Here is a 14,581-nt window from a genome sequence, read left to right as displayed (position 1 = left end):
ATATTGTATTAAAAAAAGTTAAAACTTAAGCTGAAATCTTTTCCAATTTTTCTTTATTCTCAGTTCAGAGCACACTGTACTACTTATTTAAGTCCATTTGGTCATCTCAGTCATTTTTCTTGGTTAAAATTAGTGTTGACTTAATGGCATAATCATTTAATCTTCCTAATCAGAGTGCCTGCAATTCTGCAGACTATCTAGTGGAATTATTTATCAGAAAAACTCTACACTCTCCAAGTGTTCAAAACAATTTTTGTGAACAGTATTTATTTTTAACAAAAAGGATTGTTAAGGACCCTACTGATGAATATGGCAAGAGTACCGACCTGTGATATATAAATATTGGCAGCAGGCCATCATGGAACTTTCATTGCTGAAGCTGAGAGGGGGGCAGTAAATCTGTGACATCAGTAATTCTGTCACTGTAAAGGCTATGCTAATTTAATTTTTGTAGATGGACAAATTCCACAGCAAATCCACTGACATACAAAATATACAGTGAGACCGTGAAATGAAAAATATATATTTCATGCTAAAATATCATAATCCTTTTAGTCTAAATAACAAATAACGACAGTGTGTTTACACACAAACAGAAATTATCCTCAATAAATCATGCATAAATATATATATACATGATTTATTGAGGATAATGTCTGTTTGATGAAAGTAATCTAAGACTGTTATCAACATGGTGGGGATAAGATAACAAAGGAACCAGGACACAGATGTTCTTGGAAAATACAGAAGTCATCACCCTGGATATTTTAAATTTTCTAATAATATAAGCCTAGTATAACAGTGTTCTCACATTGAACAACTTCTCCTTAGTTAGGATGCAGGTACAGCAAGTGATTAGGAAGGCAAATGGAACATTGTCATTTATTGCAGAGGAATGGAATATAAAAATAAGGAAGTTTTGTGACAGTTATGCAGCACATTGGTGAGACCAGGTAAATTGCAGCTTCACCTGGAAGGAGTGTTTGGGGCCTTGGATGGTGAGGAGAGGAGGTAGAAGGGCAGGTGTATACCTCTTGCAATTGCATAAGAAGGTGCCGTGGGAAGGGGATGAGGTGTCAGGGGCGAAGGAGCAGTGAACCAGGGTGTCGAGAAAAGGGAAGTGTTGAAGGTAAAAGGGTAGTGTTGAAGGTAAAAGGGTGGAAATGGGAAGCAAAGTTGATGAAGTTTTCCAGTTACAGGCGAGAGCAGGAAACAGCACTGATAAAGTCATCAATGTACCAGAAGAATAATTGGGGGAGCGGGCCTAAGTAGGACTGGAACAAGGACATCCCACATGACAACAAAAGCCTTAAGTACCATAAAGTCTGTAGATCCCAAATTAGCCTCATCAGCTATCTTCAGACTGATGGCAGATAATCATCTTTGCCTGTGAGGTACAGTCAATAATAATAATAACATACATGTTCAGTAACCAAGTGACATTGTGCAATGGGGGTGACAAAAGCAAAATACTGCGGTTGCTGGAAATCTGAGATAAAAACAGAAAGTGCTAGAAATTCTCAGCAGGTCAGACAGCATCCATGGAGACAGACAGAGTTTACGTTAAGACCTGTGAGTTCTGATGAAAAGTCATCGACCTCCACAGATTGAGTGTTTCCAGCAGTTTATACTCCAGCAAAGTAACACCTTCTCCTCTGCACAGACAGAAACTTCTGGTAAAAGTGTCAACAAGCTCGGCCCGGGGAAGGGGGAGAGGGGATGACGTCACCTGACCCGTGCTCGGGATTCTGTAAACAGGCTCGGGGCAGCTGACAGAACCGGGGGGGGGGGAGCGTGGAAAGAAAGAGGTTGTACTAAATCAGCAGGTCAAAACAACCGGATCATTGGAGCTTCATCTTAACTTGGAATCAGGATTATAGGAAGAATCAATAAATCAGACACATTTTATGTACACGTATAGGGTTTCCCTGCTGGTAACTGAAGTGTTCCCCCCCCGCCGCTGCGGAGAGATGGAGGCTACCCACCCGGCTTCCGGTGGAAGGCCCTGAGCCGGGAGCGGAGACGCGCTGAAGCAGCGGTGGCGCTGGGTGAGGCAGGGACGAGGGTACCGTGGCTTGGGCTGCTGATTGCGGGGAGAGACACAGGCAGCGACAAAACTAAAGTGCCAGTGAAATCCTAGCGAGGGAGAGAAAGAGAGAGGCGGGAGATTGGCGGCGGAGCGGCTGCCGGGCGATGGCTCTGTGCGGAGCGGCGGCGGCTCTGCCGTGCGAAGTCATCGTGCACATCTTCTCATTCCTGTCCCCCTGGGACCGGCTGCGGGCCTCGTCCGTCTGCTCCAAGTGGCGCGAATGCCTCTTCTACCCGTCCCTGTGGCCGGAGTTGCGGCTCCGCCTGCGCGGCTCGGCCGCCGAGCGCTGCCGCCTCGACTTCCTGATGAAGAAGTGCGGCTCGTTCGTGCGGGAGCTGCGGGTGGAGTTCGAGAGCGGCGGCTACGAGAGTGCGGCGGCCGTGGCGGGGCTCGGTGGTGGCGGGGGGCTGGACACCCTCAAGACCTACATGGAGGAGGTGGTGTGTGTGTTGAAGAGCGTCAGGAGCAACCGCAACCTGCAGAAGCTGAGCGTGTTCGGGGACATCTACCTGCAGGAGCAGGAGGAGAAGCAGTCGCACGAGTAGGTGTCCGGGTATAGCGCAGGGTTAGAGCTGGGGGTGGGGTGAATGATATCTCCGGGCTGGTCATAGACCTCTCTCCATCCCCTGTGAGCCAACAAGATTGGGAGAGAGGGGGAAATGAAGGCCAAAGTTCGGTGTTGGAGGAAGGTTATTCAGGCCATTTTACAACATACGCAGTGCGATTAATGGATCTAACGTCGTTCTTTCAGTTACATAATTTCTTGGATAGGAATTTGTTGTTGTAAAGTGATGTTGCAGACCTTGGCTGCTGGAATAACGGCTGCCAGATGATTTACATTTAATGTTTGCAGGAAAAATCAAGCTGGTGATGTGAGCGGTGCGGCTAGTGCAATAATCCGTTTTTGAAGAATTTCACCGGACCCCCTCCCACCACATTTTTTGTCCGTTCATCTGTCCCTCATGACTCGATTCTTGCTCGAGCTTCAGGGACACCGTGTCTTCCACAAGTGCCTGCTGTTGTGCGAATATCCAGGAAAACAATTTGACGCAAAGTGGCTTTATTGTCCAACATGAGACTAATTTCATTTGGTGTCCTCACATGCACATTTATCAATTACGCAGCAAGCCCTATTGAAAGGTTTTAAAAAAAAAAGTCCAACCCAAGGTCAGTTAGGCCAGTTGTAGCGCTGCTTCCACCCTTCTGGCTAAGTTTATTTAACCTTTAGATTTTTAATACATTTTCATTTATTCAAAAAGAACTCATTCTTTTACTTCACTGCGTCTTTGGGAATTTGGGACTGTATGATTGTTGTTGGGCTAATTTGCTTGAGCATATTTTAATTGGATCAAAAACTGTGGCAATTGGTAACCCAGTGTCACCTGAATGAAAACAGTACAAAGGTCCTCAATCCAAGTCGGGCACTACTAATAAAACATTAATACAAAGCCAAAATACTTTCGGTGTTCTATATCAGAAATTAAAACAGAAAATGCTGAAAGTACTCAGCAGGTCTGGCAGCATCTGTGGAGAGAGAAACAGTTAACGTTTCAGGACCTTTCGCCAGAACATTCTAATAAAACATTCTTGCAGATTGTACAATTGAGCTGAAAGATGCACAAAAACAAAACCACAATCTCACTCAATGATGCAGTTAGTACCTTGTAGCACCCATTGGTTAAGAGAAAGCTTCAAGTGTACTAATTGACACTACTGAGTTATCTCTGTGCATAAGACTGCTGAAGAGAAGCAGGCAGTCAGTGCGACCCTTCCCATAGATTCTACATCCTAGACTTGTGGGTGATAGTTTTGGTCAGGTCCAGGAACAGACCTACTCAATTTACTGAGTGGCTGAAGATCAGGATCATTGGGTGAAATTTAACTAGAAATTGAGGATCTGTCCCTTTAAGTAATGTGTTAATTTCTGGGACAGTGCAGAAAGGACACCATATTTTCTTTTTGTAGATTGACAATGAGATGGAAAAGCTGGAATGTGACCATCAAATTAACCTAGGATTTAAATGGATATCTGTTCTGTTTGTATCTGCTGGGTTGACCAACTTTCAAAATGCATTTAAAGCCAGCTTATGTAAACTGTGATGCAGTACTTATTGCCCCTAGAATTTTAGTCATTGTGCCATCTAATTGACCTTTCACTTTGCTTCAGGAATAACTGGCTACCAATTTGAAAATTGATGGGATTTAAGTATTTTAAACAGTGAGCACTGAGGCTTGAATGTTGCTCTCATCAGTCATCCCAATTTCCTATTTTTGGTTATTTGGAAAGGTGCTTTTACATCTTTGTACATTCAAGGCTTCAAGTCATTACTTCTGTTGATGTGCTATTTGTGGCACTTTGCAGTAGTAGTATCAAGGGAGGCAAGTAGCATTGATTGTGATATCATACATTTGTCCCAGGTAGACATCTCTGATCAGGATTTATTGAATTTAAAATTTAAAAACTTTGTAACTCACTTATTACCTTGAGTTCTGTGGATTATGTACTTGAAGGATCAAATCTTGTTTCATCAAGTCTTGTTTCCCACCTAAATGTACTCTTATCTCTAGCAAAACTGTAAACATGAAAACATTGTTAGGAAGAGTTTTTCTATTGAACAATCCTAATGAAAAATGCCAACAATTTAATCATAATTGTTTTTACTAAGTCATCCTGTAATATAGCAATCAACATTATCTATATTGGATCACAAGAGTGGAGCCATTTAGCATTTCATTCTGTATTCTGAAATAAAAATGTTCATTTTATTTGCTTAGCATCAAATCATTTTCATGGATTTCTGATTTAAAAACTACTGGATTAGGTTTAGAAAATTTTAACCTGTAGAAAATCTGTGGCTTTCTTGGATGACTTGTATTTTTGCCCTTTTCTTTATCTTTATCCTTTTATTAATTTTTAAATTGTTTTTTCTCATTTTATTTTTCTCTCTTCCAATTTATTTTCTTTTTTCTTATTTCTATTTTTTTAGATCGATACTTAAAACAAAAAGTCTGAGCAGATTATTCCCCCCACCCCCCCTGCCAGTCTGCATCCATTGGTTCTTTGGTATACTAAGGAATATTTTCTGCTGGTCCAGATTATATTTTTAAAAAAAAATTGTAGGTCTCGTACCAGTGGAGTTTTTGTCTCTTTGTTAAAGGTAAGGTTTGCTAGGATATTATATGCTAGTGGGCTTGTAGAACAGAAACAAATTGTATTACTCATATTTTTAAAAATATATAAAATTGGTTACCCACTACATGAAAGGAAGTGGGTTTTTGGGAATGTTTGCTGGCATCTTTTGAAGTGGCTGTCGAGAAGCAGAACACCCTTTGTAAAACAATCAATACCCAAGTGTAAAATCATTCTTATTTTAAAATAGGACCAAAAGAAGTGATGTATATGGTTGGGAAGGATTAGCAATAAAATTGTTTGCAAATCAAAATTACAGAACTTTGGGCTTGCTCACTGATGCGTCATCACTTTTGCAAGAGTGAAAGAACCACAGCCGGTAGTTTTAAGTTAGAGACTGCCTTCTCTTATAACAGCAAGGGAATAGAATTTGGAGTTATGGAAAAAATGTGTAAAATGATTAGTTTGCAGGTCGTAGGCAGGTTGAAGACCAGATCTTTGTGTGTTCTGATAGGGCTATTGTGTATGTTTGTTGCTATGGTTAGTTTGGGGGTGTGTGGCATGGATTGATTTGCTCAGTCGCATGTCTGCAGCTTTACTGCAGTGAGTGGCCATGCTGCAGGCAGTGTAAATGGTAACTTCTCATAATACTGTGCAGTTAACACATTATGGTGGTTTAAGATTCCTTGTGGAATTTACATCTAACATAGGAAATCTGTCTTGGTAGGTTGCCTGATTGTGCAACCTGTTGGCTTACCAAGTGGTATGATAGAAATTTGCACCACTTTTTTTTGTGATGTGTTCCTGGTTTTTCTTGTACTGTTGGGGAGGTTCGAGGTAGAGACCAGGCACTTCTTCAGGAGGTTGGAAAATTACCAGAAGCAGCATTTGGGCTGGTATCGCTACCATGTAACTGCACATTAGAGTGGTTTTGACAGCTGTCTGCAAGTAAGTGGGTTTAAGCTTATTTAAGCATTAGAAGGTAATGGTGGTTCTGAAAAGGGAGGAGATCAATTTAAGAATTAATTGGTACATCTTTGAGTTTCACCTTTAAATATGACGTAAGTATATACGTACGTTGTGTATTTTTGAAAAGAAATAACTGCCTGTAACCAGTTAAATACTGTTTGTTGATGTTTGTAAAAATGACAGCTGTCTTGATGTGCCTTAACAATGTTATTTTCATCAACATTACTGGTAAGTAGCATTCTGGAAATTAAACAGAATTGGTTTGTTTTGAGATATCACAACTGAGAATTGTTGAACTCCAAGTAACAGTGTCTTAGTAAATAATGAAATGTTAAATTTAAAAAAAAAAAAAATCTGCAGTGCAATGTAAATCACTTGATCCATGAACGTTTTGAGTACACACTGGGAGATGCATTATTTTGAGTGAATGTACTTTGCTATCTTGTGTGCAGCACTGATTTTTTTGAGGAAATTTCCAAACCCTCCTTTGCTCTGCATATGTTTTAATGGTTGGTTTGAAGCTGCACTCTTAGAACAGTACAACATAGTGCAGGATCTGAACACTGTTTCGATTGCTGTCATTCCTTTTAACTAACAGAAGTTTTCAAAGATTGCTATGACTTGATTGGGGGACATGATTAAGGTGTACAAGATTATGAGGGGCATTGATAGGTTAGATAGGAGGAAACCTTTTCCCTTAGCAGAGGGGTCAAGAACTAGCGGGCATAGATTTGGGGTAAGGGGCGGGAGATTTGAGGAAACATTTTTTCACCCGGAGGGTGGTTGGAATCTGGAACGCACTGCCTGAAGAGGTGGTGGAGGCAGGAGCCCTCACAACATTTAAGAAGTATTTAGATGACCACTTGAAATGCCATAGCATACAGGGCTATGGGCCAAGTGCAGGAATATGGGATTAGAATAGTTGGGTGCTGTATGGCCGGCACAGACACGATGGGCCGAAGGGCCTATTTCTGTGCTGTATAACTCTTATGACTTCCCCAAAGGTAGTTATGACGGAATATACAGGGAATAGAAGTTGAGGAAATACAAGATATAGACCACATCTTCACAGGGGACATTGATCTCAACAGTAACGCAAGAACCTGGCTTTGAAATGTATTTATAGCAGTAACCTAACAGAACAATGTGTTACTTTCTTTAGGGAAGCAATAAGAGTATGGTTCAGGAATTTATAATTAATTGCATTGCAGATAAAATGGAAGCTGTTAATTTAAACTGCATTACTGTGTGTGACATGAGGGAAAGTTCAAAGCCTGGAAGCCAGTAGCTAAGTGTACAAAGAAATAATGTAACCAACGCAGTTTATCATGGAGTTAACTGCATTTTTAATAAATCAAATTGGATCCTGGTCTGAGGATGAGTAAAAGCTCAAATTTAAAGTAAAAATGGATTTGGCTATAAATTTGAGGTGGTAAAAGAAGGATTAAGCAAAAGTGCAGATCCCAATTGACCTGCAGTGATGATTTGCTGCACTTGATGGGATGAATGGCTTTTTCTTGTTCCATTCGTGTTTTGGTACAATATGCATTCCATCCCAAACAGCCTGTTTTGAAGAGATTTGCTGGAGGATTTTCGGGGCTTTGGACTTGCAAATCTAATTAATTGCCACTATACTTAAAAATGTAGCAAATGTAATGCTTTTGTTTGTTACAGAATCCAACAATTGATTGAAGAGGTATTGGGAAATTCCAAACATCTGAAATGGCTCTCCCTTGGGTTTATGCTGGAGGTAGTAACTCCCACAACACTAGCAGCCTTGCCTCAGTCCAGTGCCAACTGCATTGAACATCTGAGTCTCCTGGATACCCATTTTATTAATAAATCCCCAGTTATTGAAGCAGTTGAGCTGGAGCGCTTTTTAAACCTGCGATCACTTGCATTGGATTTCTGTGATTTTACTGCTGAAGTAACACGAGTACTTGCCAACAGCAACCATGTGCCTTTGCATAGGTTGTCTCTAGTAATACATCATCTCTCGATGTCCAACATACATGTTTTAGATAACATGCCACAAGATGCAGATTGGAAGGTGCTTACCAGGCACTGTGCAAATCTTCATGTTTACATCATGGCTTTTAATGTCAGGAATGACATTTTGCTAAGAATTCTGAAGCCAAGCATACCTTTAGAGAGAATTCACTTTGACAGCTCAACTAATGGTGTTTCAGGTGCCGTGGTAGATCTTATATCCAGACAGTATGACAAATCCCTTACCCACTTCCTCCTAATAAAGGATGTAGAGCAAGGCATCAATGGTTTTCCAGATCTCAGCGACAACCGAAATGAAGACCCCTTGGTACTTTTGGCGTGGAAGTGTACAAAGCTCTCTCATCTCTCAATCCATGGTAAGCCATTTGTGATTATTCCATTGTATTAATATTGTAGATTGAATACATTTCCTTAGGACTTGGGCAATAGGCTTGAATTTTTCAAATTTTGTACATTGACGCTTAGAGTGCAATAACCATTACAGAAAAGAAATAACCAATGTCATGAATAGGTTGAGGAATAAAGTAGAAGTTCAGTCCAAAGTTAGATTTTATTTTTGGTGTTACGAAGAGAAATTGTCATATGCTGCAGCACTGGACCCAGATTTTGTGGGAAATGAACACATACTTTTTGGACCATTTTTCCTGTTGAATATATTATGTGTTTTGGTAACGGGGTTATGCTTCCACAGCACTTTGCCAAACTCTAATCTTTGGAGACTGCGCCAGTGTGAAATTTTAACAACACCTTTTATTATTGTGATTGTCTTGGTGCTGATTTATGGATTGTTCTGTGATGTAACCATGTGGCCACAAGTGATTGGATTAATACTAGTCAAATTCTTTTCAGTTAGGTCGCACATTGACTGCTTTATATTTGAACATGTGAAAGCTTTTTATTTGGGATTCTTGCAGAAGTATATTTGTTTAAATTGGTTTCAAGAATATTGAGACTTTTTATTACTACAGACACACTACAGACACTTTTTTTAAAGAGGTGGGGTGCAAATTAGCATAGCAGCTGGGTTTCTCTTTGGAATTTAGTAAATAAGTGGCGAGGTTTTGTATAAACCTTTTATGTTCTTGAATTCTGTAACATTGAGTTTTCAATTTGCAATCTAGGCTATGCTGTTTGGGCCCACAATCTCATTGCTATCGCTCGGCTTCGTGGACCAGAGCTGCAAGTCCTGGAAGTCACTGAGGAGAGCATTAATTTTGATGAAGATGCGATGGCTGACCTGGATGGAGATCCTGTGCATAATCTCATTGAAGAAGTATCCTTAGGTTTAGGAAAGCGGTGGCATCCAGTAATGAAAAATGAAATCCTTTATGTTTTCAGTGAGACCACTCGTTATTTTTACAAGGAGATGCAGCGCTTCAGTGAAGGCATTTAGCATTTCAAAATTTGTGTATTAGAGGGCCCTGCATTTTTCAATAATTTAACATTTACATGTGCTGTTAATTAGTATTAGTTATATATACATGTGTGTATCCTGCTTAATCTGTAAATGTAGTTGGTATTGGTTTAGAAGTAGATGTGGCAAGAGTCACTGGATTTTCTCTGTCAGCGCCTGTGTCAACTGCCAAAGAAAACAGAATGAAGTGCCCACATGCTGGCAGGGGCAGGCCAATGGCTGGTCAGCCAGAACCTACAAGATTAAAAGGTCGAATTTTCGACCTGCGGTACACAGCTGTGCTGTGGCTCAGTCAACAACTTTACAGCTCTTAAACGAACGTGCACCTGGTTCACTGAATAGTGAATACAAAAAATCAGTTCTAACAAAGCTATGAGCTGCTGCTATGATTTTTGAGAACATTCCACTAGGATAACTTTTAAAATCTTGTTAAAGCAAGAGGCTTTAAAAGCCGCAATGTTCAGGGCAACCGCGGGTACAGTCGTGGTCTCTGTGAGACTAGCACCTGACCCCAGTTTTAAGTGGTACGAATGTTGTGCATTTAATGTAAAGGACAGCCAGTATTACTCAGTGTGGCCATCATGCTGCCCAGCAGTGCTGTGACCTGGCTGCTTTGTATAAGCTTGTAAAACAAATTTACTGTATGCAACATATGTCAAGATTCTATTTATGAAGAAAGTGTGAGTGGTGATTGTTTCAAATGGTTTTACCAACTTGTGTCAAAGATGATGCGTTTTGACAGGTGTGCATTATGTTGCATGTCTCCAGTGATTAATGCACTTACCATGCGGATTTTATATGTACATCTGTAGAGTGGATCCACTGGTGCAATGTATGAAAATGCCAGATGTGGTGAGATTTTATCATTGAATGAGATCATATGAAATACTGACAGAAAATGTGAGGAAAGCCGTTGAATGTTAAATTAATGTTTAAAGTTTGTGTTGACTGCTGATTGTTTTAATCTATCAATAAAGCATTCAAATGTCTTATTTACGTAATATTTAGTACTAAAGTTTTGGGAATTTACAATGACGTTTTAAGCTATATCATGTACACTTTGCAAAAGAAGCATGTACTGACAGTAAAATACAAATTGGTTCAAAAGTCTAGTCTTTTACATACACAGTACTGTATTAGTATTTGCAGTAAAGTGCCGTTACAAACTAAACATTTGATTTCTGTTCCTTACACCATGGTTCTTCATGCTGGAAATTTGTATAATGTGCTTCCTGAACTGCTTACATTTCAAATATGAAATTGCAGTTACCCTATACAGTGGGTTACCATAACAATCACACAATACATTCCATTCTGATACAGACCTCTCCTAACTGCAATCCTGGTGGTGAAAGATTTAAATCAAGTGAGTCCCAGGCTTTACCTTCGTTCAAATAGCTTGTCAGATTTTTGCATTTTTACTATTTTGCTTGTTTTGCTAGAAAGTTTATGTAGTGGGATGTTCTGGCTGACGGCAAGAAGTCTGCATTAGCGGCTATTGAGGAATCTACTACCTCTGAGACAGTATGGATGCAAAATGTGTTTTTGCAGTGCATAGATGGTGGGGAAATATCTATTGTGGATTTAGAATTGGTGTGGGGATGCCAGTTCCCTTGTTACATACTTCCATTGCTGTATCCAGTGCATTCAGCTACTTAATACAGCTTGGATTGAATTGAAGTAGCAGCACACATTGGCACCTGTAATAGGACCTTGGACCAAATGGGATCATCCAGTCAGCACTTTTGAATGTGCTTACAGTTGAGTCTTGCGTTGTGTAGTTGTACTAAGCTGTGTACCATGGTTAAGATTGTGACTTTCTTGGATCCTCTTCCTGTTTGCCTAATTATCCACCAGTATTTGTAAATGGATGCAGTTAGGTGTGAGAGCTTCGATTTATTCATTTATAAGATTGCTTAGCTCTTTATCTAGCTGCCTTCTTTTGGTGTGGTATCATTCTAATAGGCCCACTACATCCTTTTTACACTCCTGGGTCTCCATTTAATGGTATTGGAGGTGAGATACTCTGAGCCAACAGCAAGTGGTAGAGAATTCTGCTGATTGCTCACATGTATTCAGTTTTGGGCTGCTGGTGTTTTACAATTTTTGCTGAACCACTTAAGTTTATCCACCCATTGTGTCCATGTTTCATTTGATGCTTCCTCCAAAGGGCATCCAACCTGATTTATCAGTTGAGGCCTTGTTTGGCCTGAAGCCAATGTTGGACTCTAAGGCTATTCCTACCTGTCATTGAGTACAAGCATGTGGGGCAGCTCACCAGAATTAAGGTTGCAGAGCCTAGTCATTTCTCCACCACCCCTTTGAATTGGGTTTTTACATTCCATGATGTTTGCTAGCCCAGTAATTTACCAGCTCTAATATTTTACAATTTGTCGTTTAGTTTAAAACTAATGACATTTGGGTTGCTAGGCCAGTACCATAACCACTACATCACCGTATCTACCTACAATGTAACCATTAGACCAAAATATAGGCATATAATGTAAATCATTACTGGCATTTCACATTTTTATACTTGCTCTCCTTTCTCATTTTACTGTCTATTATTTGGCTTTCTTCTGTGCTGACACTTGTACTGTGCTCTGTTTCTGATCTAGGCATATGAATGGAAATAGCATGCAAATGCAATAACACCATTTGTTGGGTTTCCTCAGTATGGTATTTATCATACCTGTATGGCAAGTATAATAGTTGCTTTTATTAAGACGGTGACAGGTAGCTCCAGCATTTTTCTATGGACAAATTCTCACCCAAAATATTTTTTTCCACTTTACAATACTATTACAACAGTTGCAAATACATGTGAAAATGAATTGTAGCTGTAATATGAGCATTTTTGTACAGGAGTGCCAGAGTTGGCTTTAGGTACTTCAACTGTACTGTCATGGAGTGAAATTAGTCCTCAAATGTTAATAGCTTTGATATGTCAAAGAATTAAATATGCCAAGACTAGTTCAAGCAGAAAGTGATTCACAGAACTGGTCATCAGAAACAATAAGTTGTAAAATCCCACAACTGATTACCTTCATTTCTATGTACAGAAGTCTGTATGAAAAGAATTACACATCTAAAGTTCATTTTGTTTAAATCAAACACTTGTTTTATTTTCAGTATTTTACAATAAACATTTTTATATATTCTAAATGTTCTTCAAACATTCCTTTTATCTTATTATAAATCTGCATTTACATCAGTGGAACCAAGCACAGCATCACTATCGACATGCACAATATGGTGGTACTTCCAAGTTACAAAGGTACAAGCAGTTCAAATACTGTTGCTTTTTTAAAAAGTCATTAAGCATTTACAAATTCTATATATCCAATGCACTGGATTAAAAACAATGCTCAATTAAAATAGTGCATGGTAAACCCTGCTGTACAATGGCAAGCTAATCTCACAGTATTGCACAATAAAAATAATAAATTCCATGTAAGACTCCTGAGGTGTACTCTTCTAATCAAACACCATATCAGAAAACCTGTGCCTTTATTCCAAACTGGATAGTTACTAATATTAAATACCTCAACCAGTTATTTATAGCAAATTCCATTTAAAAATTGTTCTAACTTGCACTTCACATCCTAATGTACTTTTTAAACTGAACACATGACAATAGTTTATTGTCCATCACGTTCATTTTTCTTGCGAAGGTGGTGGGTGTTCGGTTGCAGAAAACAGGGGTAGAGGAAGTCGATTGGGGGGAAGGCCACTTGTAACATCTGAAAGTTGTCTATGTGGAAGAAATATAGGTTGAGGTGGTGGGAAATGACTCCGATATGCTCCTGGTTGTACTGGATCTCTCACTAAAAGTATAGAAAAGTTATTTTGGAATTATTAATGTGGCATTTTTTAACCATACAACTTGTAGCAGTTAATTTTGTTATTTTTACTTATTGTATAAGTACCCACACATGAAAGTTGAACTCTTACAATTATGATTTAATTTCTATTCTCTAAGATTTGATGGACTGAATGGTCTTCCTTATCTGTCTATCTTATGATATGCTCCTCTTTCCAGGCATATTATTTTTACTTAAAGCTTTGTGTTTTCTAATGAGACTGGCTTCATCTCCAGTCATTTAATTCAGTCAGCACACACCTTCGATATACAAGAAACTAAACCTTTACAAGAAATAAATAGATTTTTCTGATGAAAACAATACTGATATTCCTTCCAACTCTCTGATGTCCCCCATTTATAATCAACAAATGAAAGTGGAAGAAATTTGATCATGAACATCAGTAACATCATACTTTTGTTTTTGATGGAAAAATTCATTTAAAAAAAATGTTTAATATCATATGTATTCTGGACCCCAGTAATAGACCGCAGCTATTGTAAAAAGTCACAGCTCACTAACCATATGCAGATAATTCTGAAATACTATTCACCCGATTACCATCCACCAACCTTTACAGATGTCAGCATTTACTCTCAGAACCCTTATTATTTTTGAAACCTATATTAGATCTCCCTTTAATGACTTACATTTATATAGCACCTTTAACATAGAAAAACACACAAGACACTTTACAGAAGTGTAATAAGATGAAGGACAAAGGAGATATTATAACAGGTGACTAAAATCTCAGTAAAATATATAAGTTTTATGGGGGGATCCTATAGAAGAGATGAAGGAAAGAGCTTTAGGGAGCAAATTCCAGGGCTTATAGCCTAGACAGCTGAAGACACGGGCATCAATGGTAGGGAGAAGGGAATGGGGGATGGACAAGAATCTCAAGGTCGAGAAACACTGTTTTTGGAGGGTTGAAGGAGGTTACAGTGATAGGAAGGGGCAATGCCATGAAGGGATTTGAACACAAGCATGTAAATTTTCAAACAGGAGTTGGTTCATCAGGAGCCAATATAGGTCAACGAGCACTGAGGTGATGACTAAGTGGGACTTGGTTTGGGTTAGTCAAAAAAGCCCAACTTTGGAGCATT

The 14,581-nt window shown here is 39.3% G+C and overlaps 2 protein-coding genes across 4 annotated transcripts in view; one reads left to right on the top strand and one right to left on the bottom strand.

The window, feature by feature from the left end:
* Positions 1 to 1,985: 1,985 nt before the first annotated feature.
* LOC137373834 (F-box only protein 33) lies at positions 1,986 to 12,777 on the top strand. Its single transcript, XM_068039267.1, has 3 exons — positions 1,986 to 2,630; positions 7,863 to 8,554; positions 9,320 to 12,777. Exons 1-3 carry the CDS (start codon positions 2,194 to 2,196, stop codon positions 9,589 to 9,591), a joined length of 1,401 nt encoding a protein of 466 aa, XP_067895368.1. The 5' UTR covers positions 1,986 to 2,193; the 3' UTR covers positions 9,592 to 12,777.
* Positions 12,711 to 14,581, bottom strand: part of mia2 (MIA SH3 domain ER export factor 2) — a 64,283-nt gene continuing 62,412 nt past the window's right edge. For all 3 annotated transcript variants that reach the window (XM_068039265.1, XM_068039266.1, XM_068039264.1), the window contains one exon: positions 12,711 to 13,439. In XM_068039265.1, the coding sequence (XP_067895366.1) occupies positions 13,270 to 13,439 (170 nt within the window). In that variant the 3' untranslated portion in view covers positions 12,711 to 13,269. The remainder of the gene's footprint in view (positions 13,440 to 14,581) is intronic.

This window comes from Heterodontus francisci, chromosome 9 (assembly GCF_036365525.1).
Source record: "Heterodontus francisci isolate sHetFra1 chromosome 9, sHetFra1.hap1, whole genome shotgun sequence".
In the NCBI taxonomy this organism is placed as follows: domain Eukaryota; kingdom Metazoa; phylum Chordata; class Chondrichthyes; order Heterodontiformes; family Heterodontidae; genus Heterodontus; species Heterodontus francisci.
Note: the sequence above shows the minus strand (reverse complement) of the source record. Positions and strands in the feature narration are given on the sequence as shown.